Here is a 26,603-nt window from a genome sequence, read left to right as displayed (position 1 = left end):
ACCGCGACTGCATCAAAGATGTATAAGGACACATCTGTATGTTGGAGATGGAATGGGTGGGGCTAATGCTGACTGCACATCTCTTGCCTGTCTATGCATAGTTTGACGAGGGAACGTTGAGGGATTTGTAGTGTCAAACATTTCTGTATGAAATACTTCATGCGTTCAGCTTTGTGTAGTTCCCAGCATTATTCTTTAACAGCTTTGTGATCTGAATTTGTCTACAGAACATTACAACAGCGAAATATATATTGAATATCACAGCATATCTCATACGCCAGTATTTTTGCTGAAGAAGCCAATGGTGCCTCCACATATGAGATGTTTTGGTCACATGTGTATGTGTATGTGTGTGTGTATATGTATATATATATATATATATATATATATATATATATAAATTTATTTTGTCATCGTTTACTAGTGGGGTGCTACTCTGTCCTAAATTAAATGTTAAAATGACCTAGCAGTACAGATGGTAAAGTTGCAGTCACTTAGAGAACGTTACAAAACTAAAAAGAATAAGGATAAGTCACTGCGCACACCTAGGAGCTGCAGGTGTGACTATGTGCAATGTAGGTCACCTACTATACATATGTCAAATATAAAGAATGAAAGAAACACTGTCCTCACATGTGCTCACAGGAAAATCTTAAGGTCTGTGGGGTTCAAGAGTCCATAGTATGCACTCCCTTCGAGATGGAAAATATGCGGGGTACGCGATACAATGTCTCCAATGTGTCTTCTCTGTGGTATAATCCTCAATTATGTTCTCAATATATGGGATAAATACATAGAGAGGCACAATAGCGTAGTACGTCTCTGAAAAGGGTAAACTTATATCCCCAATATGTGTGGAAGTTCAACATATAGGTTGCATATTCGTGGCTATACTTCTTCACCGGGTTATATATAAATAATAGGTGACGTACCGTACTCACACATTGGTAATGTGTATTCTGCCCATAAAGGTATCTTTAAGGTCTGTCTCTGCCAGCCACAGCGTTTCTTTCATTCTTTATATTCTAGAGACAGTATTTGCCGCCTGCAATTTTCATCAGTATTGGGTAACTCTGAAATGCAGTTGCCATCATGAGTAATTTTGTAAGTAAGAAATAAAATTTGCTGTGGATAATGTATTGACATGTAATTAATCAACCTATAGCATTTAAAAATAAAACTAGGGGTGGCTGAGGAGGGCTCTTTAAAACTAAACTAAAACCCTAATTGTGAAAATAAGGAGCACTTACAGGGATTTTAAATTTAATTTTATATTGATTCTTTATTAGCAAGATCCATGTATGTCCAGGATAAAGCGTAGAGGACATTTCAAATAGATTTTTTTTTTTTTTTTTTTTTTTTTTACTGCACTAGTTGGAGCAGACATTTCATCATAAGTTACAACTAATAAAAACAGCTTTTTTTTTTTTGTTTTAAGAGGGTTAATCTGGGTCTTCACAGACAGTAACTCTGTTCTGCAGGTATTGCGTCTGTGATGTCACGGTTGAGATTGATCTTGATGCAGAATTAATAATTATCCATTTGCTTTACAGCACCAATACCTCTTTCTTCTTCAGGATCCTTAGGGGGTGCACAGGGTTGACCTTGGGTTATAGGTTGGGAACCAAATCTGGGCACCACGCAGTTAAAGCTTTTAGCTCCCAGGACGCACTGGGTCCACTCTCCCTATAACCCCGCCCCCAAGCCAGAGGCTCCTCAGTTTGAGTAGGTGCCCGGCCAGAGTCAGGTCAGCGTTATCGCAGGGGGGCTGATTAGCAGCCCCTAAGCTTATTTTTATGTTATGAGTTCACAGTTTTTAATTTACTTTTGGACTCTTCAGAGCGGCAGCGTCTGACTGTCCATAGGACGCTCAAGCTGCCGCTCCGTCACCCCGCCGGCGCTGAGACGCCAGTACAGATCTGGGGATCTCGGTGGGACCACAGAGTCTGTGCTAGCTGGACTCTGCGGGTGCCCAGGACTGCTGCCGGATCAATGGGGAGCAGGTAAAGTCGCGGATCACCGCTTGCGGTGATCCGCGCATTTATGCAGTCTCTGGGGGCAGACGAGGCGCTGGCAGTGGCGGCGGGCCCCTCACATACCCCGTGTGTCCACTAGACCACCAGGGACTTAATGATCGGGAGGCAGCCTTCCCTGTTACAGCGGCTCCTTCCCTCAGCTCAGCGCGCCTTTCAAGCGTATCGTCTGGCGTCCCTGAGCCCATGGAGGAAGCGCCTCTGAGGTCTCCGGGCGCCCATGTTCCCTCTGGTGCAGCGCAGATCTCCTAGGTTGGCAGTTGGTTCAGTCCCCCTGCGTACATTGCCATTTTGGTGAGTGTACACAGCGCCATAGCCTTCCCAGATACTGAATCTGGGCAGTTGAATGTATTTCTGCATTGTATGTGACTTATGCTAGCGCTGACTGTCTGTGCTTTATTTTCTCACCTGTCAGTGTATATCTATCCCATTTCTTTACAATCTGCCCTAATACAGGTGTACTTAGGGTGGTTCTGAGACCTCACACAAACATATATATATATATATATATATATATATTTGTGAGGTTTGTCACATACTGTTGCGTGCTGCAAATTGCCATATTTTAGGTGGAACTGTGTGTTGCATATGCTGATAATGGGTCCCTGCAGCTAATCCTAGCGCCAGTCAGGACCAGTATAGCGCTGTTTGATATTTCCACGATGATTGTTAGTCAGATATGTCTGACCAGGAAATGGAGCACGATACTGCACCCATTTTTGCTGTCCTGCAAGTCATGTACTGGCAGGTATGAGTATGGAGGATTTGACTCAGAAAGGGTTATGTATAAGGTGCCTTCAGGTGCCGGGCCCCTTACAGGACCCCCTTGGGCGGTTTGTCTCTCAAGACCCTGGCCTCCATTGTGGGTCGCCTGGCGGCCCCCATTGTGGTACCTCACTTGGGGTTACTTCAATATGCTACCCTTTCATCTCAGGGTATCTCACAGTTTCTTGCGGTTTACCCCTGTGACACAGACTATCGCTCCCTACTGGGGTTTTTAACAGTACATGCAATTCCCTCAAGTACCACAACAGTCTGTCATTTCCCTTGCAGCATTACCACAACAGCCACCCTGGGTGGATGTCGTTTCTACAAAACACAAAATGGCTTAATAAACGCCTTGTGGTTACTTCCCAGTCTGCACTGCTGTCTAACATAGTCAGCCAAGGGTGAACTGGATGATGTATTGGACTCCTATCCCTCTCACACGAGGGGGAGCCTAAATCAAGTATTATCCCTGCTTTGGTGCTGGTGGTCAAATCCATCCTAGTTAGAGAGGATGTCGAACCTGCACCTAAATCAAATCGCCCTCAATTTAAGCATTAAAGTGTCTTACTCTGTTTTCCCCTTCCTTGACCAGCGGGTGGATCACAGGACGGAGGTTTGGCTATCGCCAGATAAGAGGTATCACGAAAGCGTTTGGCCTCATGTTTCCCATTCCCTGAGGGTCATTGCAAGTAACAGGAATCACCTCCTGGGCTGTTTTTTGATGTTACTCGTCTGATTAAGAGCGTTACTACGCCTCCCATCCATGCCCGAACAGATTCTACGGATCCGTAGGTGGTAACTTTGCCTGAAATCAATATACTCGCTTTCAGGGGCTGTTGCCCGTCCAACCATGGCTATCACATGGGTGGCTAATGCTATTGAGTTCTGGGCTGATGCATTTGTAGAGCGTTTTTCCCTCAAAAACGTCTGGGGATCAGATGCCTTTTTGTTGCTCACAATCAAAATGCAGTTTCATATGTTGGAGTAACAACATTGGATCACAGTCTCCTAACCTTCAGGGTTTCGGCTGCGACTGTATCCACCGCCATAACCTATGGCTGCGCCCATGGAAGGCAGACTCCAAAGTATGCCTTAAAATGGATACCCTATATTGGGGAGATCGTTTGGTCCTGACCTTGACAAGATTGTAGCAACGTTGGCAGTATCACTAACGGCAAATTTCCACCTTCAGCTACTTCCACTACAAGGCCTCGGACTAAATCTGTAAGTCTTTTATCCTCAGGGACGGCCTAAAGGCCAGTCTTTTTTCCTAAGCTGTCGGCCTCCATGAGGGCCGCCATACCCGATACCGAGCTGACCTGGACATCCAGACACCCTGCTTCTAAACCGAATGATAAACCTTCAGCCTGACGGGACAGGTCTTCATCTGGGGGATCCCAGAGTGAGATACCGACTTTTTCAGTTCGCCCAGTGCTGATGTCAAGTCGCCACGGATGCTTGGGTAAGAGTTGAAGCCTCTCACGGGTACGCCCTCTCATTGCTCAGACAGCCTCCCCACATGTTTTGCTACACAGGCCCTTCATACCCGAACAAGGCCTTACAAATCCAGAAAGCTATACAGTCCTGCGGTAAGCAGGCCTAATTATGCCAGCCCCACTGTCTCAGCGAGGGACTGGTTATTCTACTTTCTTTCTGGTGCAGAGGCGGTATGGTCCTCATTGGCCTATCCTCGATCTCAAATCCCTGAACCAATTCCTAAAGGTGCCTAGGTTCAGGAGGGAACCCCTACGCTTCATCATCCAAGCTATGGAACATGGGAACTTTATAGCATCGCTGGATATTCAGGACGCATACCTACAGGTACCTATAGAGCCCTCTCATCAGCGTTAGCTCAGGTTTGCTGTGCCACAGCAACACTTCCACTTTTTGGGCTCTGCCCTTTGGACTGTCCACAGATTTATGGCTTATATGACAGCCCACCTGTTCATGGTATACTACTGCTCCTGTATCTGGACGGCATCCTGCTCTTAGCAGGATCACCAAGGTTCTTTAAAGCTATTTCCAGTTAACCATTGCTTTCCTTCACAAGCACGAATGGTTAATCAACTGGGAAAAAGTCCTCCCTGAATCCCTCACAGGGTATGATTCATCTGGGAGCCCTGCTGGATTCTCAGAATCAGAGAATCCTTCTGACATCAGACAAGATCTCCACTCTTCAACTACAAGTGCGCGGATGTCTCCACAGTCGACAAGTGTCATTACACTCTGTAATGCGGGTACTGGAATCCAGGGTGTCTACCTTCGGAAGGGTGGAATATGCTCAATTCCATTCCAGGTCTTTGAAAAAAAAAAAAACATCCTCTCTAGATGGAACAGGTTTCTCCATCGGATCACTGCTCAGGCGATGATGCTCTGTCCGGAGGTGCGTCTGTCTCTTTCTGGGTGGCTATGGCCAGTTCATCTAGGGTAATCCTTACAACGGACACCAGTCTCTGGGGCGCAGTGACCGGTCCGCATTCCTTTCGGGGCAGTTGGACGTCTGTCGATTCCGCCCTGCCAATCAACTTATTGGAACTTCACGTCTTGGGCCTCGCTCTGGCCTAACACATACTTCACGGTAAACCTGTAAAGGTTCAGTCCGACAATGTCACAACAGTGGCTTACATCTAGGAGACACTCATAGTTGGGCAGCAATGACAGGAATGTTACACATTCTGACATAGACAAAGGGTCTCCTCCCAGCCATCTCTGTAGTGTTCATTCTGGGAGTTCTCCATTGGGAAGCGGACTTCCACAGCCGTCACGACGTGCATCCCGGGGACTGATCTCTTCTCCAAGAGAGTTTTCAACTCCTAGTGAGCAAAGGAGGCCTCCCAAAGATGGTCCTCATGGCCTCCTGACTCTCACACACTGCCAGTGTTAGGGTTCAGAACTAGATGTACTGAAGCAACCTTCGGTGACGTATTGTCAGTGAAGTGGACCTTCCAATTTGTGTACCTATTTGCTCCAGTCTCCCTTCTTCCTCGAGTTCTTCGGAAGTTCAATCGAGACGGAGGTACTGTCCTGCTGGTGGCTCCAGATTGACCCAGGCGTCACTGGTACTTAGATTTTCGGAGCCTCTCCATCGACACTCCGTTCCTGCTGCCTCAATATCTGGACCTGTTGTCTCAGGGTACTTGCCTTTCCCTGGACTTGGATTGTTTGTCTTTGACTGTGTCCCTACTGAGGTCCTAAGGCTTCTCTGGCTCTGTCATCATCAGGATGTTTAGAGCACGTAGGCCAGCTTTTGCTGGGATCTACCACAGAATGTGGCATACATAATTCTTATGGTATTGTACCTGTAGCTACGATTATCAGGTGTTTAGGATTCCAGAAGTTCTGGCATTCCTTCCAGCTGGCTTGGGTCTAGCCCTCCGCCTGGCCTCCCTGAAAGTGTGGGTCTCTGCACTGTCAGTATGGTTCGGATGCGGATTGCTCCACTCTCTGGTATCCAGACCCTCCTTCAGAGTGTTTTATGGATTCTACCTCCTTTTATCCCCCCTAGGGGCTCCTTAGGATTTGGCAGTGGTTCTTCGTGCACTCCTGGGGGCCTCCATTTGAACCACTAGTTTTGATAGCCCTTACATGGTTATGGCTTAGATTCTCTTTCTTATGGTGTTTGCATCTGCCAGGACTGTGTCGGAATTGGGAGCGTTCTCATGTGGCTCCCTCTTCTGGATATTTAACCAAGACAGGGTTGTGAGTCGCACTTGCCCTTTGTTTCTTCCTAAAGTGGTTTTTAAGTTCCATATTATTCAGGAACTTATTGTACCGACATTTCAGTCTCCAGTCCTCTCTGCGGAGGTGGCCTCATTGACTGTGGTCCGTCCTCGTAGGATTTCCGTGGTCCGTTCAAGTTCCTTTCAGGAAATCAGACTCCTTATTTGTGGTCTATGGATTTTACAGGAAAGAATGGCCGGCCAATAAACAGACATTGGCTAGATGGCTTCGTATGACTATCTCAGGGGCCTACACATTGGAAGGCCTTTCTGTTTCTGTTGATGCTTATTCTATTCGGGTTGTGGGCCCCTGTTGAGCGGCTCACTGTAGCGCCTCGGCTATTCTGCCTTGCATGGTGGCCACGTGGTCTTCTGTCCAGACCTTTCTAAGGTTCTATGCATTGGATTCCTTTGCCTCCGGATGCTTCCTTTGGGCGACAGATTCTCCTCTCGGCACAGGAGCGTCCCTACCCTTATAAGGACTGCTTTGGGACATCCCCAAGGTCAACCCTGTGGACCCCCTATAGACCCTGAAGAAGAAAATGAGATATGGTAAGAACGTACCCTTTTTATCTCTTTCTTCGAAGTCCATAGGGTCCACAGGGCACCTGCCCTGATGCACCTGGCTTCGTATGGACTGTGTTACTGGTCACCGGTTTCCCGTCTCCTCCTCTGTGAGTATGGTTCTTGAGTGTTCCAGTCTTCTCTCTCTCTCTCTCTCTCTCTCTCTCTCTCCTCCTCCGGCCTTTGGCTACTTAAAAACTGGATTGGGGACGGGGTTATAGGGAGAGTGGACCCAGTGCATCCTGGGAGCTAAAGGCTTTAAGTGCGTTTTGCCCGGATTTGGTTCCCAACTTGTACCCCAAGGTCAACCCTATGGACTTCGAAGAAAGAGAGATAACAAGGGTAAGTTCTTAACCTAGGACTGTAGAAAAATGAGATATGGTATCATAATCTGTTTTCAGGGGAGGGTTAAAGCTATAGGGCCAAATTCAATTAGCAGTGATAAAAATTTTTGTGTGTTAATTTAACGTGCATATTGCGTGTATGCGTTAAACTCCTGTTTAATGCTCAATTCGATTAGAAAATGCCTTTTCTGGCATTCACATGGTAATTCTTGCTTGTAGTACCTGTGTTAAGTGTGGGTGAAATTGGAGAAATCAGCCTGTACCACAATATTAATAGTGGATAGCAGTAAAGTGTAAGTGGCCAAAAGCAAAGTATTTGGGGTTCTTAACGTGTCAAATGGCTGTTAAATACATTTTTTAAAATAGTGAAACAATGATAGAAAGTAAGTGGTTTTTCTGTAAACTGAATGCTCTAGATAAATTTGGGGTGCATGAAAATGCCTGTAAGGAGATGTCTTTTTAAGCCACTTTTAAAAATGTTAACCTGTAACTCCCACTTGCAAACTTAAAAATGCATGTCCCATTCATACAGCACCCCCTTATACTTGTCCGACATTTTGTAACCCATTATTCTGCAGTTCGCAGAATTTCACCCCAAAAATGACATGTCATTATTGGCCAAATTTAGCTAAACTTCTAAGTGCCCAATCATGAAGGAGGGTGTCCCAGTGGTTCTCAACCAAGTCCTCAAATTTGTACCTTAAAATATGTAGTTTCCCCTGCTTAGAATGTCCTGAAAAAAAAAGACACGTTAACTCCTATGGAGAATTAACGCATGTTTACAATTGAATAGCTTCAAACTTGCATTTCCCGTAAAAAGTCACATTTTCACCTGGTAATGGGTTATCACGGCTCAATGAATTTCCCCCTATAGTCTTGCTATAAATTTATAGTGGACAGTTGTTGATGGGTTAACAAGTTAAGTGTAGCTGTTACTTACATATGATGTGGAATTAAAGTGCTCATTTTCTAAGCCATCACAGAGGCATTTCACAGAAGTTATTTTTTGGAGGTCTGAACTACTATATTTCAATAATTCTATAATTAAGTGGCAAATGCAGTAAATTAAGGAATACATATCATCATATAGATTATCTGGATTAAAGTATGTCCTTGTTTTCTGATCTTTTCAAAGGTAAATAACATAGACTGTGTCATAATGATTATTTTTTTGCTATAATTCAGTAACTGTTCTACAAATGTATATATTAACTACTAAGATTCTGGACCTAAAGGAGCTGACTGATCTACTTTTCTCCACAGTGTATCACGTGCAACAAGACCTTTAAAAAGCTCTGGTCCCTCCATGAGCACATTAAAATCGTCCATGGATATGCTGAGAAGAAATTCTCGTGTGAGATCTGTGAGAAGAAGTTCTACACAATGGCACATGTCCGCAAGCATCTCGTTGGTAAGTCGCCCAGCTGCATATTACATTTTTAGAATTCTCTTGTGGGCACCGACTGATGTCTTCCAGATAAGTTATGAGAAAGTGATTACTGCAGAAATCATAATTTCTACTTCAGGGTCCATAGGGTATCCACAGGATACCTTGGGGTATAGGTGATGACGTCAGGCATCGGGCACCATAGAGTTAAGTTTTCTCGCCTCCCAGGATGCACTAGGGTCCCCCTCCTATACCCCGCCCCCGAGCCAAGGCATCTGTTTCGTGTGGTGCCCGACCGGAGTCAGATGCACCTGCTCGAGGGGGGCTTAGAAGAGCTCCTGAAGTTTTCTTCATTGCAGCTGTGGCTGCAAATCTGGAAGTACAGCATGGACAGTCAGTACTGACGTCCATGCTGTCTTCCTTACACCCCCGCCGGTACCGATCCGGGGATGCTGGTAAGCATCTGGGGTCACAGCTAGCGGTGACCCCCAGATGTTTTGGACCATGGCCGGATCTAAGGGGGACAAAGGTAAGTAGCAGGGGTCCCACGGTGGGACCCTGCTGAACATGGTCCAAAAGTCTCCAGGCAGGGGTCTCCCTGGGGACTGGCTGCAGCGTGGAGCCAGGTATTAACCTGCGCTTCCACTACCCCCCTGGGACAGTGGACCACGGCAGAGCGGTAGCGCTGCGGCGTCCCAGGAGTTAAATGCATGCCAGGGGAGCGCACCTTCCCTGTCTCACAGCCGGCGCCTCCCCCGCTGCACACAGCCCTCTCTGCACACGCCGACTGGCCCTGTGGCAGCGCTCCTCCCAGACGCCAGCCTCCTCTATGCTCCTCAGTGGCCATCTTCAGAACGCATGGTGAACGCTGCTGGAAGCCTAAGGTCGGAGGCATCGTGGTCTGGGTCCCCCCGCATACCTCTCCTCCGCTTGGTCAGGTCTGTGTATGCAGCGCTGTGTCCTACCAGACTCTGTGTAGTTGAGTATCAGCGCTGATAGTGCAGGATTTATTTTTCTGTGCATTGTATGTGACTGTGCTAGCACTGCTGCCTGTACTTTTGATTTCTTACTGTCAGCCTTATCACTGTCCCTGTTCTTTCTGCTAAAGCCCTTGCGGTGCGGTGCTGCAGGGTGGTCTCTCGCTATACTAACGAGTATTGTGAGAGGGGTCACATACTTTACACCATCATGTCTGAGAGTGACTTTCCTCCAGCTTCAGTGTACTACGTGTAAAGTACCTATAGCGGAGGGGGAGGGTAGCGCGAAGGGGCTATGCCGGCAGTGTTTTTTATTGGCGCAGCCAATTACGGTCATAGCACCGGTACAGGACCCGCCCTGGGCTTGTTTCGCAAAGGTGCTTACAACCTTGGTGGGCCAGTTAGCTCCGCAGCCCGCGTTCTCACAGATGCGATTGTCCCAGCAATCAGTGGTGTCGTCACCCATGCAGGGTTTCCCGAGGCAATTGATGGTACCCCACAGTCTCCCTATTTCCCCTCCCCTGGTCTCTCAGGAGCCTGCGTGGGTTAATTCCCTGACTAGTTCTGTACAGCACTTGTCGGATGTGTTACAAGGGGGAGTCTGTGTTGCGGCCGGTGGCGTCTGTCTGCTCCTTATGAGGATGACGAAGTGACGTCTGATGATGGGGAGATTCTGGATCTTTCCGACCAGGAACCTCTCCGTACTAAGGAGGCGGATGCTAGGTCCAAGGTGTATATTCCTGGACTTATTCGGGCAGTCCGCACAGCTTTGGTGATTGAGGACGCAGATCCTCCGGTGTCCAAATCTAAATATGCCTTTTAATATGATATTAAGGGTGACGCCACAGTGTTGCCTCTTTCGGGTCAGTTGGTGGACCATTTAGAGGGGGCATGGAAACAGCCTGGCAAACGATACCAGCCACAGAGGCGTTTGGCGGTGGCTTATCCGTTCGCGGATAATTATTTTTTTAAATGGGAATCCCCTCCACAGGTGGATTCTCATGTGACACGCCTAGTCCGTAGTGCCACATTACCCATGCCATCCATGTCTTCCCTTAAGGATGCTACCGACCGCAAGGTGGAGATCTGCCTAAAGTCCGTTTATTCCCTTGCTGGGGGGGGGGGGGCAGCTAGGCCGACTATGGCCATTTGCTAGGTTGCCAGAGCTATGGAGCGCTGGGCTGACACTTTGGAGGCGTCCTTCGATTCCGACTGTTCGGCTGAACAGACGGAGTTGATCGGCAATCTCCAGGATTCGGCCACTTATATCAACGAAGCGGCCTTGGATATCAGTACCCTGGCATCTCGCATTTCTTCGGCAGCTGTAGCTGCTCGTCGCATGTTATGATTGCGATCTTGGAAGGCGGACGCTGATTCCAAAAAGGGCTTGGAAGCGTTGCCTTTTAACGGAGAAGTTCTATTTGGTCCGGACCTGGACAAAATTGTAGCCCAAATCGGCATGTCTCCCGTCTGCTGCAGTTCCTTCTGGTTCAGGTACGTCGTCCTTTCGGCCTTATAGGGCCCAGGGTAGGCCTAAAGCACAATCCTTTCCCCGACGGGCTGGCCCCAAAAAATCGGCCAAGCCCCGGAAGCAGGCCTGGAGTACCAGGCGTCCGGCCCCTAAGCCAGATGACAAGCCTGCGGCCTGACGGTCCGGGCCTCCCTTTGGGGGATCCCAAAGTGGGAGGCCGTCTGCTGCAGTTCGCCCGGTGTTGGTCAGTCACCACGACAGACACTTGGGTTCTCGAGGTGGTTTCTCACGGGTACGTCCTCTCCTTCCGGCACAGACCCCCATCTCGATTCTTCACCACGGGTCTGCCATCAGATCGTAACAAAGCCTTGGAACTGCGGAAGGTTTTGCACACTATGCTCCAGGCTGGAGTTATAGTGCCTGTTCCATTCTCCCAGAGGGGCCAGGGTTTCTATTCCAATCTCTTTTTGGTGCAGAAACCCAATGGGTCGTATCGTCCGATACTCAACCTCAAAGCTCTCAACAAGTCTTTGCGGGTGCTGAAGTTTCGGATGGAGACCCTGTGGTCCATCATTCTGGCGCTGGAACCTGGGGGATTACATGGTGTCGTTGGACATACAGGACGCTTACCTGCATGTCCCTATTCTTTTACGCCATCAACAGTTCCTCAGGTTTGCAATCCGCAACGACCACTTTCAGTTCCGGGCGTTGCCTTTTGGCCTGGCGACAGCACCACGTGTTTTCACCAAGATGATGGCGGTCATGGCGGCTTCCCTGAGGCTGCAGGGAGTCCGCATGTTACCGTACTTGGACGACCTTCTCTTGGTGGCAGGATCTCCAGAGCTCCTTCTACGCCACTTGGACCTGACCATTGCGGTACTGCAACGGCACGGCTGGTTAATAAACTGGCAAAAGTCCACCCTGATCCCGTCTCAGCGGATTCTGCACCTCGGAGCCTTATTGGACTCTGGACAGCAAAGGATCTTTGTGACGGGGGAAAAGATCTCTGCCTTGCAGTTGAAGGTGCGCAGTTGTCTGCAGAGCCGCCGGGTGCCTCTGTATTCGGCGATGGGGTTACTGGGCTCCATGGTGTCGGTATTCGACATGGTGGAATATGCCCAGTTTCACTCCAGACCTCTGCAGCACCTGATCCTGTCCAAATGGAATGGGCTGCCTCAGTCTCTAAAATCCCAGACGATAGTGCTCACTCCGGAGGTTCGCCTGTCCTTAGCCTGGTGGTTGCAGACGACCCATCTCAACAGGGGTCGTCCGTTCTGGGTGGCGAATTGGGTCCTGTTGACAACGGACGCCAGTCTTCGGGGATGGGGAGCAGTCTCGGGTCCACACTTGTTCCAGGGCAGGTGGACTCAGGCAGAAGCAGAGCTTCCAATAAACATTTTGGAGCTCCGCGCGGTGTTCAATGCTCTCCAGCAGGCACATCGGGTTCTCCAAGGTCACCCAGTGCAGGTCCAGTCGGACAACGCTACCACCGTGGCCTACATAAATCGGCAGGGATGAACCCGAAGTCGGGCGGCTCTCGTAGAGGTGTCCCAAATCCTGGTATGGGCGGAGCGCAATCTCCCGGCTATATCAGCAGTATTCATCCCAGGAGTGCTGAACTGGGAGGCGGACTTTCTCAGTCGCCAGGACGTTCATCCGGGGGAATGGTGCCTGCACCCGGACGTTTTTCAACTGCTGGTGGACAGGTGGGGTCTTCCAGAGATCGACCTCATGGCGTCCCAGCACAATAACAAGTTGCCGGTGTACGGGTCTCGCACAAGAGACGAAAAGGCGTCTCTGGTGGATGCTCTGTCCGTCCGGTGGACGTTCCGGTTCGCTTATCTGTTTCCTCCGAGGGGCGCTTCTGTGCATGGCCCAGACGGCACTGGTTCTCAGACCTTCAGGGTCTGTCCGTGGCCAGTCCTCTGCCGTTGCCGCTACGACCGGACCTTCTGTCACAGGGTCCCTGTCTTCACCCGGACCTGACTCGGCTGTCTTTGACGGCGTGGCTGTTGAGACGGCCATGTTAAGGTCCAGGGGTTTTTCCAGCTCTGTAGTGCGAACCATGCTCAGAGCTCGGAAACCGTCTTCCGCGAGAATATACCATCGTGTGTGGCATACGTTTTTCCAGTGGTGTCGGCCGAGAGGTTTTGCACCTCGGGAATTTCGTCTGTCTAGAGTACTAGCCTTCCTACAAGCGGGACTGGACCATGGGGTTCGCCTTGCTTCTTTGAAGGTGCAGGTTTCTGCCCTGTCTGTCTGGTTCCATCGTAGGATTGCTACAATCCCTGATGTGCGCACCTTTATGCAAGGTGTTCTGCGAATTCAGCCGCCTTTTGTTCCATCTGTGGCACCTTGGGATTTGTCTGTGGTCCTGAGGGCTCTCCAGGGACCGCCGTTTGAACCACTGGGCTCAGTGGATCTTAAATGGCTAACAGCTAAGACTGTTTGTTTTCCTTCTGGCCATCGCTTCGGCCAGACGTGTTTCTGATTTAAGGGCTCTCTCTTGTAGACCCCCTTTCTTGATTTTTCATGGGAACAGGGCAGTGCTGCGCACTCGTCCTGAATTTCATCCCAAAGTTGTTTCCCGGTTTCATATTAACGAAGAAATCGTTGTGCCGGCTTTTAACTCACCTGGTCTTTCAGTGGGTGAGGCCACTTTGGTTGTTGTGCGGGCCTTAAGGACTTATGTTGACCGCACTTCTTCATTTCGGAAGTCGGACGCCTTGTTTGTCCTCTATGGCTTCCGTAAAAAGGGTTGGCCTGCTTCCAAACAAACTTTGGCAGCTTGGATCCGTATGGCCATATCAGAAGCTTATCTTCATGAAGGCCTGCCGGTTCCATCCTCTGTGAGGGCTCATTCCACTAGGTCTGTGGGTCCCTCGTGGGCAGCTCGACGTGGTGCCTCTGCAGTCCAGATCTGCAAGGCTGCCACGTGGTCCTCTGTCCATACCTTTGTGAGGTATTACGCATTTGACACCTTTGCCTCTCAGGATGCTTCCTTCGGGCGGTGGATTCTCCTTTCAGCACAGGAGCGTCCCCACCCTTGAAGGATACTGCTTTGGGACATCCCCAAGATATCCTGTGGATACCCTATGGACCCTGAAGTAGAAAATATGAGATATGGTAAGAACTTACCCTTGTTATCTCTATTTCTACGAAGTCCATAGGGTTCCACAGGACTCCCGCCCTGTCGCACCTGTGCTGCAGATTGGCTTTACTCTAGTCACCGGTTTTTCTGTCTCCCTCTGGTGAGAATGTGATTCTTGTGTGTGTCCAGATCTTTTTTCTCTCTCTTCCTTCTCCTCCTCCGGCCTATGGCTTGGTACGTAACTGAGATGCCTTGGCTCGGGGGCGGGGTATAGGAGGGGGACCCTAGTGCATCCTGGGAGGCTGAAAACTTAACTCTATGGTGCCCGATGCCTGACGTCATCACCTATACCCCAAGGTATCCTGTGGAACCCTATGGACTTCGTAGAAATAGAGATAACAAGGGTAAGTTCTTACCATATCTCATATTTTATGCGTAATCTTTTCTAGTGTAATTCTTATACATTTAGGGAAAGGACATTTATTGTAGCCATAAAGGGTTATTTCAAACAAACTACTATGGGGGAAATTCAATTGTTTTTTTGCACCTGATCTCCCGTCTAAAGTGACGGGAGATCGAGGGGCAATATTCAATTATTTTAGCCGCCCATTACTATTTGTACATATCACGACCAAATGCACCGGGTTTATATGCGTAAAGCAGCTAACCCTTCTGGAGAAAATGCAGTTTGCGTGCCCTAAAAGACGGACTTTTTGCAGATTTCTACACGCCACCTCGGGAGGTTGCGATCAGCACCCATTACTAACGAGCACGTAAATAACAGTTGATTCCCCCCATGTGTAGTATTAAATGATATACAATATTCCCTCTTTTGATCAATTCAAATCCAAAGTTTACAACTGACAATATCACACTATATCATGCAATGTTTACAATTTTAGTAGAGCTATAGATCTTCTACGAGGGAAAACAAACTGTATAAACTCAGTCCATTGGGGCGATTCAATTGTTTTGCGCGCCCCCCTGCTGGGTGGCTATACGAATAGGCGCCCGACTGAGCAATTCAATTGTTTTTCCATTCGGGTGCCCATTAGTATTTAACGCACCTAAAAGCAGCGGTTTTAGCCTGGCAAAGTGGCTAAACTTTGTCTCTAGAAGTGGTTAGGGAGTTGAATCAGCCATTTGGGCGCCCAAACCGCCGTTACTGCACCCAAACAACAGAATTTGCACACATTTCTACTCGCACCTCTGAAGGCTGAGAAGAAATGTGACTAGGCGGTCACCCAGGACCCTTACCCCTTTGGCACCTGGCTGGTCCACTTCCTAAGGGGGCTCCCTTTCCCCCACCTCACCACTTACTGCCGGCAACTCCGCGTACGGCATGTAAGACGTTTGCCTGTCTACTGGAGACCCACCCAGATTGGATGAGACTGCACTGAAGGAGGAAAAAAGGTAAGTTAACTCCTGTAGGGGGGCAGAGCAGAGAATAGAAAATACTCAGATGGTTAGGGTGACATTGTGACTGGGTGTTTTGTTGTAGGGGCCAATGTGTGTGTGTGTGTTTTTTTTTATTATTTTAAATTGGGGGCCAATGTGTGATTTCGGCGGGACAAACCCTACACCTATTGCTGCAAGGTCACGCCCCTTTTGCACGCCTCGTCCCTTTTTTCGTGCTCGCGCCTATGACACGAGCAAGTGTACATACTTTGTAGATCACTAAAGATTTTTATAAGTAGATCATCACCCCTGATGTACACCATCTGGAGTAGTAGCTGAATTTGCAAAGTTCCTCATTTATTTATTAAAAGGAGGAGGAGCAGTACTAGTAAAGATCCACCATCCTATAGAATGCAGTGACATAAATGGGATGCTGCGTTTTTCAGGGCAAAAAATGTACATTGTAGTTTAGTACTAATACACATATATATATGTGTGTATGTGTATATATATATATATATATATATATATATATATATATATATACATACATACATAGGGAGTGACGTCAGCTCTATGCGCAAACCATGTGGGTTATGGAGACGCCGCCCGCAGCTCTCAGCTGTTGGTTGCGGCTAATTATGTTGGACCCTGAGAGATGCAAGCTACGGTGTTATATTCCGTGGATAAGCAGACTATCATTACGGGGATGCCGGTTGGTGTAATGTTAAATGTGTCCATGTCTTGTCTTTTACATGTGTTTGTTTATTATGTAGGGGGAGGGTGTAGGGGTATTTAAGGATGCTGTATGTAGTTGATTATTACACCTTGACAAAGGTCTCAAGAGGACCGAAACGTTGGAATAGCGTTCTATGGAATAAAGCTGACTTTTTGAACTCTTGTTTGAAGTCTGGTGAGTGCACCCCTAAAAAACTCTCTATCTATTGGTGGTTCCTTGGACCTACCTGGACCACAATTTGATGTTGCACCCCAGCATTTATTTTTCCAAAGTGAGTGAGGAATGGACAAAAAAAGTGTATGTGTGTATGTGTATATATATATATATATATATATATATATGTATGTATGTATACTCCTCATGTATGCATAAAATTTTTTGGGTTTTTATCCGTACTGTACTTTTGAATATTTTGTAACTTGTATACGTTTTAAAAACACTTTTTCCAGCATGCATTCTATGTTTGAGCCACTAGATGGAGAACTTACTGCAGTATATTCTGATATGCTATTCTTTTTTTAACAGAGCAACGCTTAAAGTTTTTCCATGCCAACATGTGCCACGTAGTGGGGTTTACATGGTATAAACAGTTTCATAGGAAGTAAAAGAGAATTAGTGCTATGTGCATGGATACTTTGTGTCCTTTTTAGAAGTATATTTTTGTTAGTAACTTGGGTACATGTACACATTCCATTTTCTGATGATACTGACTTATAACACACAAATACTAAACGCTCACTTCTAAAGTAGTGCTAAAAAACATCAAAGACTTTAACGCTGCAACAGGTTAAATTAGACTATGTTCAGTTGCTTTCTTCCCTTTCTAAATGTATAATATAAAACTTCAGGTTATGTCATATTTGTTGTTATAGTATTAGCCTTATTAATTATACCTTCTTACAAGAAGCACACCCAGAGTCAAAACTTTCCATACTCTAAATTACATAAGTTGATACAGGAGCTTGGTTCATATTCAGTTCAGATTGGAATATCTATATAATTAAAATGAAAGCTATAAGTGACAAATTGTTTGTATACAATATTGATTACACTTTTTAAGTAGAGAACCAAAGATAATGTCTTGGCACAAGAAAAATATTGTCAATTTTAATATTTGTACTAAATTGCAATTCATAACCTGTATTTGTACAAGAATTGGCAAACTAAGTCCACTAGAAATTGTATATTTGTAGTAATCTCTGTAGACCACATTAGAAGTAACTGGTAGGAGAAATAGATGTGTCCAAATACATCTAGCCTCCTTGCATGTTAAACAGCTCTTCTAGACGCGCCATGCTGTAGCCCGACACTGAGCGTCTTTCTGTGCGACTCTTGCCCTTTAAAACGCATCTTATTCACAAAGTGATACGAATAGGACTCAAAAGCATTTTGAGTCCTATTTGCGGTATGCCTATATTGTGTGCGACTGTATCTGCATGTGAAATGCTACGTTAGTGTCAAAGCCGCTGACACTAATGTAGTAGATATAACTGCAAGACACTATATAAACGGCAATCTGTCTGTCCTGATACTACTTTTCAGCACATGCTCTCATTCAGGTTGACGGTATTTTTTTCAACTGCAATGCAATTGTAACAGGGGCCTCCCCATCGGCATAACGAATAGCAGAAACATGCCTATATTCTTATTTATGCCAATAATCACTCTGTCACTCTCTCATTCTGTGTCTTATGCCAGGTGCATGACATAGAACAGTAGAAGTGATAGGATTTGGCACTCTATCTTTGACCTAGCCTGATACTTAAACATTCTTTGCATTGTGCTACAATGAAACCATTTCCTTTATACTGTTTCCAATAGCCGTGTTGAACAGGACACCTTTCTGTGTGATGAACAATGTACAGGTTGAGTCTCCCATATCCAAAATGCTTGGATATCGGAATATTCCGTATTTTGGAATATTTGCATACCATATTGAAATGTCTTAGGAATAGGGCCCACATCTAAACACAGAATGCATTTATGTTTTTTATATACACCTTATATACACAGCCTGAAGGTAATTTTATACAATATTTTCAATCATTTTGTGTCTCAAACAAAGTTTGTGTACCTACATGAAATGTATTTGTTACATATACACACAGCCTATAGGTCATTTTATACTTTATTTTTAATAAATTTTGTGCCTTAAACAAAGTTTGTGTACTTTGAACCATCAAAAATCAAAGGTTTCACAATCTCAGTCATGCTAAAAATATTCCGTATTTGGATATGGGAGACTCAACCTGTATTACAATTTGATTTACTGATCCTTTGCATATGAGTGTGGAGCATTTAGAATACCTAAACCTGCTTATCAGAATTATTTATATGTGGTAATTTATTATTGATTTGTTATACAAATTATAGTGAACAACTGTAAATGTGATTAAATATATTTATTATTAAGACTCTTGATATACGGATTTGTGATATACAGTACAACAGACTTTATTTTTCTACATATATGTTTGAAAAACATACATGTCTATCTGAGGAGAATTTTGCCCTACTCAGATTTTTATCAAACTTGATTATAAACGGGAGATCTTTTATATTCCCCTGATCTGATTATCTACAGTATGGTGGTACAGTAGGGTGATTTATATACTTAAGGTGTGTTCTAAAAATAACTAAGCCTAATCATAAATTGAATAAGCACTGACATGAATATATTAGGTATATAATAGCACGAAAGGAACTGACCTTGTAAATTTATAGGTGGTATTCAACCCCATATATGCTGATTGAATTGTTGAGTCTGGTTAGTACTTGGATAATTCACCTATATTGGTCAGATGACCAAGGTAACGGAGAACATATAACCATTTGTGATATCAAAAGTGTGACCAAGAATACACTTACTGTATAATTGATATTTTAATCAGTATTAGAGGGAACCCTTCATATTTTCGCTGAGTATATTACCATTCTGATTTAATACTTTATTTATTGATTCCTACACCTTGATATATCCCACCTGTGAATTCGAAAGTCTTTTTTAAGGGTTAAGTTATATATAAGCCTTTTATGTCTAGTTTTTTGCTCTGTTGCAAAAAATCTGAGAGTTTGAATACTTAATATGTGGGGAGCACCACCTACCAAATGCGGTATAGTATTTGTCACAAAAACAGCTATAATGTTGGTACTTAAATGACTGTTGTTTGCTGATTTGCTTGTAATCTAGTGCAGATTGAATCCTTGTGAACGAATACTCTATGCAGGCTTCGGACTCAGGAACTAGCAAAAGACCCCCCAGACCATTATGCTTCCTTGTCGATGTTTGACTGTTGGTATCAAAGGGGTTTATTTTCTAAGCCGCTACCGCTCTCCGGTGTATTTAAGTCCAGAATTTAAAGGACAATGCTTTTAGTAGTGGGTGTTTTGCTATTAAAATCATTGCCCTTTTACATTTTGAGTCTGAAAGCCGCAGCTTTTAGAAGCCGCTGCCTAGTAAATAAGCAAAACACACTGAGGAACCAGTGTGGAACTCAATGGCATACATAAACCCTGCGTGATGAACCAAAGCTTTTAAATTTTGATTCCTCTGTCCAAGTTCTTCTTCCAGTCTTCAGTAGACCACGAAGCCTCTTTTTTTTTTTTTATTGCAGCAGAACAGCTGTAATTCTTATTCCATTACTTGTTCCCTTTTAAAGGCCTTTTTTATAACTTTTGTTTGATCTCTAACAATTTACTGCTTAGCTTTGCACCATTTCAGGTTATTCAATGTACTTGAGTAAAAATGCATTAAAAACTGCAAAAATGAGATTGCTCTACACCAGAGGTTCTCAAACTCTGTCCTCAGGACCACACACAGTTCACATTTTCCAGGTCACCTATCAGCTGCACAGGTGTATTCATTACTCACTGAAACATTTTAAAAGTTCCACTGGTGGAGCTAATTATTTCACTTTGGTCAATGAAAGAGACCTGAAAAACATGCACTGTGTGTGGTCCTGAGCACCGAGTTTGAGAACCTATGCTCGAGTCTAAACTTTTAACCAATAATGTTTATGGAGACAGTGTTTTCCAGTTATTGAGTTTTGATCTTCCTTAATTAGACTAATACCCCCCTTTTCCACCAAATTTTCAGCTCTGACCCAGAGTTGGAACAGGGTTCCTATCCGGATCAGACCCAGAATTTTGCCGGCGCCGACTCTGGATATTCCCGAGTTGGCGCCGCTCACACCGGAGTCGGGTCTGCATAGACCCAGCTTTTCCGGCGTCTAAGTGGTCGCTTGTAGATGACTTAATCTCCAAGCGCCACTGAAGCCGGACCAATCGGCCGGCTAGCAGCGCACTCCAGGTCATCGTGACCCGGGGTGCGCTGTTCTCACAGCAGGGTTTCTCAGGCTACGCCCATGTTAAACCCTGCTATTTACCTGGGTTGGATTGCCGGGTCACTCGACCCGGCGATCCAACCCCCTCCCCTTTTACACCAGGGAGCTGCCCCGGTTAACCCTTCAATAACCCGGGTTTTAGCTCCGGTGTAAAAGGGGTATAAGTGACTAAAGGTTTTTTTTTTTTTGTCTTGCACATTTAGGGGCATGTCCAATTAGCTGCGAAATTGCACCCAATTTACGATTAAGCTGCCATACGCACTCCTGTTTCACATGCCATTCAATTGATAACCTTGCACAGTAATTTTTGCTTTTAATAGCTGCGTTAATTATGTTGAAAAATTGGGAAATCAGCCTGTACTCTTAAAAAAAAAAAAAAAAAAAAAAAAAAAAAAACTGCAAATACATATTGGATAACATTAAATATCTCTTGTCAAAAGCAAAATATTTTTTGTTTTTAAAAGGTTTCAACTAGCTGATTTTTCTATGTTTTTAACCGTGAAAAAGTTATAAAAAGCAAGTTCTTTCAGTAAATAAATGCTCTAGTTAAATTAGGGGTGCATCAACATACCTTTAGGGTGAATTTTGAGTCCTTTTAAGCCACTTTCAAAAATTGGTGAAAAAACACCTTTAACTCCCGCCTACAATGTTAAAAACACCTGTCCCATCTTTACAGCACCTCCATATACCCTTCCTACATCTTTTAACCCATTTTTCTGCACATGACATGTAATTATTAGCCAAATTAAGATAATTAAAAACTTCTAATTGTCTAATCATTAGCGGGGCTATCCCAATGGTTCTGAACCAAGTCCCAACATATTTATCTTAAAATATTATCCTTTTATATGGCGCCACAAGGGTTCTGCAGCGCCTCACAAAGTCCATAAACAAATTGGCAAACAAGAAAAAAGAGACTTGCAGGACAAAAAAAATGCAGGACAAGGACATAGTTTATAAACATTGCTGCAATAGCGATCATAACACTCACAAGCAGCAGGGTGTCAGCCACCAAGTGTTAGGTGCCTTTGTGGGGAGTTTGGAGTAGATGATTTTATGAGTAAGGGAAGGAGAAGCACATGAGGGAAGAGGGCCCTGCTCATTAGAAATTACATCATGAAGGGGTGATGTTCCCCGACTTTGCACCTGCTCTGGAGCTGCGAGAAATGAAGCAGCGTTAAATCCTATTGTAAATGACTGCAGTTACATTTGCAATGCTAATGGAATACCAAACATCTTGTGCCCGGCTCACAAGTTAGGTTAACGTGGCTAATTGGATGCCCCTTAAATGTAGCGTTATGTGATACTTGATACAACATGAAATGTCAAGTTAATGTATATTTGTTTTCTTTATCTGAAGTTTCAGAGTAGTTGCTTTCCAAAGTAGCCAGCTTCCTCTTTCAAGACTGGCTACACGATGGGCATTAATGAGTGATAATTTATATTACAATTGTATTGCCCCACAACGATTAGCATGTTCATTAATAACAAATAAAATAGGTCCACCCCATTTCAGTCATGAGTGTAAACCAATTACCACGATTTGTCTCTGTACCTAATTAAAGAAACCTTTTGGTCGTCTTGCATGGGCAGATAATCTGCTGACACATATATGGTTGGCCGTTTTTTTTGTTTTTTTTAACACTTGTCTCTGGCTTTCTATACAGCTCACACGAAAGACATGCCATTCACCTGTGAGACGTGTGGGAAATCATTCAAGAGAAGTATGTCCTTGAAGGTACACTCTTTGCAACACTCAGGAGAGAAGCCTTTCAGATGTGAGGTGAGATGTGAGTCCTATGATCCCGAGTCAGTACCATGCACTTGGTATTGAAATCTTCCAATTTATAGTTTTAACTATATTAATGCAGAAATATACAAGAATAAAAGCAAGGTTTGTTATTTATTTGTATAGTACCATGATATTAATCAGCGCTTTCCAAACAATATTGGTTCAATCACCACCGTCCTTGCCTAAATTAACTGTCACACAAACTTACACTAATGCACATTTTTGTCACAAGCAAACTGATGTTTTTGGACTGTGCTAGTAAACTGGAGCACCCAGAGGAAACCTATGGAAATTAATTCCACACAGATAACTGTAATTGAATCCATGACACCAGCGCTCTGAGGCAACAATGTTAAGTAACCTTGTTGCCATGCCATTCTTAAGCTGGTTATCAGCTGCCTCATCTTGTAAGCATATCTAATGGGCATCAAAAGAAAAGCATAGTTGTTCCAATATGTACATTTTATATACGTTGTGAATTGGATTGTAAATTGCACTGCCACATACAGTATATACTAGGAGTAGTCATTTTAGTACACTGAAACCAACATATAGGTCCACAAATATATTTCAAAAATTGAATTTTTTACGGATGATCCAAGGAGGTAAAATACATTATTCAGTGTAAAGCTGGCCATCCACTATGCAATTTTCTATCAGATATCTGTCCAATCTGGCTGGTTGGAATGAAAACCTGGTAATGTATGGGAGCAAATGACAATCTTCCATTTGCTCACAAACACTGGAAAATATCCAAAAATGGTTGTTCAGACAAATTGGTTAAAACACACAAATGTAACCAATTTGAATAATGTTTTTGACCTTTTTTCAGTGTTTAAAACCGTATGATCGACTGTTATTTGCTCCCATACATTACCAGGTTTTCATTCCAAGCAGACAGATATCTGACAGCTTTAGTCTATTACACGGCAGTGTGTTTCTGCACAGCAAGTTTGCAAAGCTATCACTGAAATTCTGTCTGCTTATTTATAGCATTATTCCCCTCCTTACATAGCATCCTGCAGTAGAGCAGTGAGAGCATGATGCACATAGTTAGTGGACTATAAACACACCAGTTATTTAGTTCAGTAATAGACAATAATAAACAGCCTTTGCTATATGTTTTATCTACCTTGACTTGTCATTTTCGTGGTTATTACTTAAGCCCAAATACTGAAAAGGTGTGTGTATTCCAGGTACTTTTAACAGCTTTTTCTGATTTCAGAACTGCGATGAGCGGTTTCAGTACAAGTATCAGCTGCGGTCACATATGAGCATCCACATCGGACACAAGCAGTTCATGTGCCAATGGTGTGGCAAGGACTTCAATATGAAGCAGTATTTTGATGAGCACATGAAAACACACACTGGTAAGATTATTCCCTCCATCGTTTCCCCTTTACCTGTGTTTGCTCCTATATGCCTTTGTTAGTTTGCAAAGAGGATGTCTGGGGTTGTGCAATTGTTTGTGAGCCCTTCAAATTTTTATGAGAATACTGCCTGTCAATTCATTTGGAACCATATATCTCAATGAGGTTCCAAGCTGCATTCTCAAAAACTCTAAATTCTGCTCCAAAAACCTGTTCCTCCAGTACCTCCAGGTAGGAGACAGGTGCATTTTAAGGTCTCAACAAATATTCAGCAATTTGGGAAGTCAATAATACATTTCATTTTAATTAGTTCAATATCATTTTAATTCTTTATTGGTATTAAACTAGTTAAATAATTTTATTTTGTCATAACACTAGATTTTATGATTTTAGATTTGACAAGTGTTCCATTACCAATTGCTAAAAGACTTCAAATATTTTTTATTGTTGTTGCATTTAGAACTGTATGCAGCTCACTTAAGATCAACTAGGTCTTCTATTTGATGACATCTCCTCTATCCAGACACTAGGGCTACAGGGACTATTGATCAATTGGTGATAATACCAAGTATCTGCAGCGTATTAAAAAGTACCCAGCCAACATTTGCATCTCCTGTATCAAATAGCACAAATTTTGAGAGTTTTTAAGCTAAAGTTTGTCCAAGAAAAGTCATATTGAAATATTCATAGTGAACTGTAACAAATCTCCCTGGAAGATAACAAGATGGAGTACCTATTTATTTTATAAACCATTTAGATGCTAATTCTGTCTCCTTAAATACCATCAAGATTCTGCATTGCACACAATATAATTGCTGATGATTGTTAATGCCAAAATTGGTCAGTGATTTTTAAAAACCTCTGGGTTCCAGTTGGAATGTGGTTTTGACCTTGTCTTTTCACAACTGGGTCAGGTTTGCAGACTCCCCTGCACAGTATTCCCTGAATCATTTAGTATATATGTCGGGAAATTTGGGGCTTTTAGATAAAGGGCATATTGTACTTTATTTTTACATACCTTATCCAATGAGGTCATCATGATTCCAAAAACAAAATGTCTATACAGTATTACCAAAGCTGTTTTAAATTTAGAGGAGTATCCCAAACTGGAGAACATCTTGTAGTATCTCTTCAGTAACCTAATTGATGGATGTAAACTCTCCGGAGCAACAAAATAACTTTTCTCCTAATCGGCAATCATCTACTGACATTATTAATTCTTATATTACCACCCAGTCAATGCAAAACCCTTGAAGTACACACACATTCAATATTTGATTTATATTAAGCTATGTTGTTTTTTTCTTTTTAGGAGAGAAACCCTTTATCTGTGAAATCTGTGGCAAGAGCTTTACAAGCCGCCCAAACATGAAGCGTCACCGCAGGACCCATACGGGGGAGAAGCCTTATCCATGTGATGTTTGTGGTATGCGCTTCCGTTTCTCTAACATGCTAAAGGCTCACAAGGAGAAGTGTTTCAGAGTCACCAGTCCAGTGGGTGTTCCTCCAGCCTTGCAGATTGCTCTTAACAATCCCTCACAAGGTATTAACAACCTCCAAACAGCCCATGTGCCACCAAGCAGTCCCACGCCACCCCTGAACCTTAATGCCCTGACTTCCTTGCCGCCTCGGCCCATCCCTCATCCATTCTCCCACCTGCATCTGCACCCACATCCGCACTCCCATCCACATCACTTGGCAGTACCTCCAGTACCACACCTGCCTCCACCACCAGCTCTGTTTAAGAGCGAGGCATTGAATCACCGTGGACAGGCCGATGATAGTTTCCTACGGCACCTGGCAGAGAAGACCAGCGCTAGTCAACATCATTAATGGCAATGGCAAACTACAAGAATAGTGCCAGCCTAATGTGGTTGGTGCCCCCTCCTAGATTTGATGGAACAGCATCAGCAAATGGCTAGGCAACAACTACACAACAGGCCCTTGTTACTGGCGGAGTGCATTAAAAGTTCACAAACGTGGAGCGCATCAAGACCCTGTTTTGGGAAATGACTGTAGCATAGAGCAGTGTTGCCCCAATGGGGTGACTGACTCGTGATTACTACTCAAGCATTATTTTAACCTACAAGTTGTCATGACCGTACCAACAATTTGATCCTACAAAACAGGGGGTTTACCGGCACTAACCCAGAGTCTGCAGATTGTCTGACAGTCTTCATACCAGGCTAAAAACAAGTTAAGAAATAACTTAAAACTGGGCAAGGTGAATGGTCCCAGATGGATGGATCCCAAACTACTCTGGGAAGGCGGAGAAGGAACTTTAGGGTATTTTAAGTCCCTATTGTATACTAATGTCTGAGACTGAAAATGTCCTTAAAGCATTAAAAAAAAATTTTTTTGCTCCCTTTACTCTTCATGTTACAGCCCCAAGAAGGTATGCCGTTATGTCTGAGAAAATGATTAGACGGCTCCCATGCGTATTATTTTACTACCAAAATTATTTTAGAGGATTTTGTTTTGTATAGGCTAAATCTAGTCTGATGTATTTCAACAAAGATGTGTAATTTTTATTTTATTTTGTCTAGCTTTTCTCTTCATTCCCAATTTTATTTTGTTTTAAATAACCATTCAGAGAGAAAACAAATC

At 44.3% G+C, this 26,603-nt stretch overlaps 1 protein-coding gene across 3 annotated transcripts in view; it reads left to right on the top strand.

The window, feature by feature from the left end:
• Window positions 1–26,358, top strand: part of ZNF652 (zinc finger protein 652) — a 74,648-nt gene extending 48,290 nt beyond the window's left edge. For all 3 annotated transcript variants that reach the window (XM_088443575.1, XM_088443577.1, XM_088443576.1), the window contains 4 exons: window positions 8,692–8,839; window positions 22,502–22,617; window positions 23,852–23,996; window positions 25,309–26,358. In XM_088443575.1, coding sequence (XP_088299701.1) covers window positions 8,692–8,839; window positions 22,502–22,617; window positions 23,852–23,996; window positions 25,309–25,829 — 930 coding nt within the window. In that variant the 3' untranslated portion in view covers window positions 25,830–26,358. The remainder of the gene's footprint in view (window positions 1–8,691; window positions 8,840–22,501; window positions 22,618–23,851; window positions 23,997–25,308) is intronic.
• The last annotated feature ends 245 nt before the right edge of the window (window positions 26,359–26,603 follow it).

The sequence above is a fragment of the Taudactylus pleione genome, unplaced genomic scaffold, assembly GCF_031769625.1.
Source record: "Taudactylus pleione unplaced genomic scaffold, aTauple2 ptg000331l, whole genome shotgun sequence".
Lineage (NCBI taxonomy): Eukaryota > Metazoa > Chordata > Amphibia > Anura > Myobatrachidae > Taudactylus > Taudactylus pleione.
The sequence above is the reverse complement of the archived record's forward strand: the minus strand, read 5'-3'. Positions and strand labels throughout refer to the sequence as shown.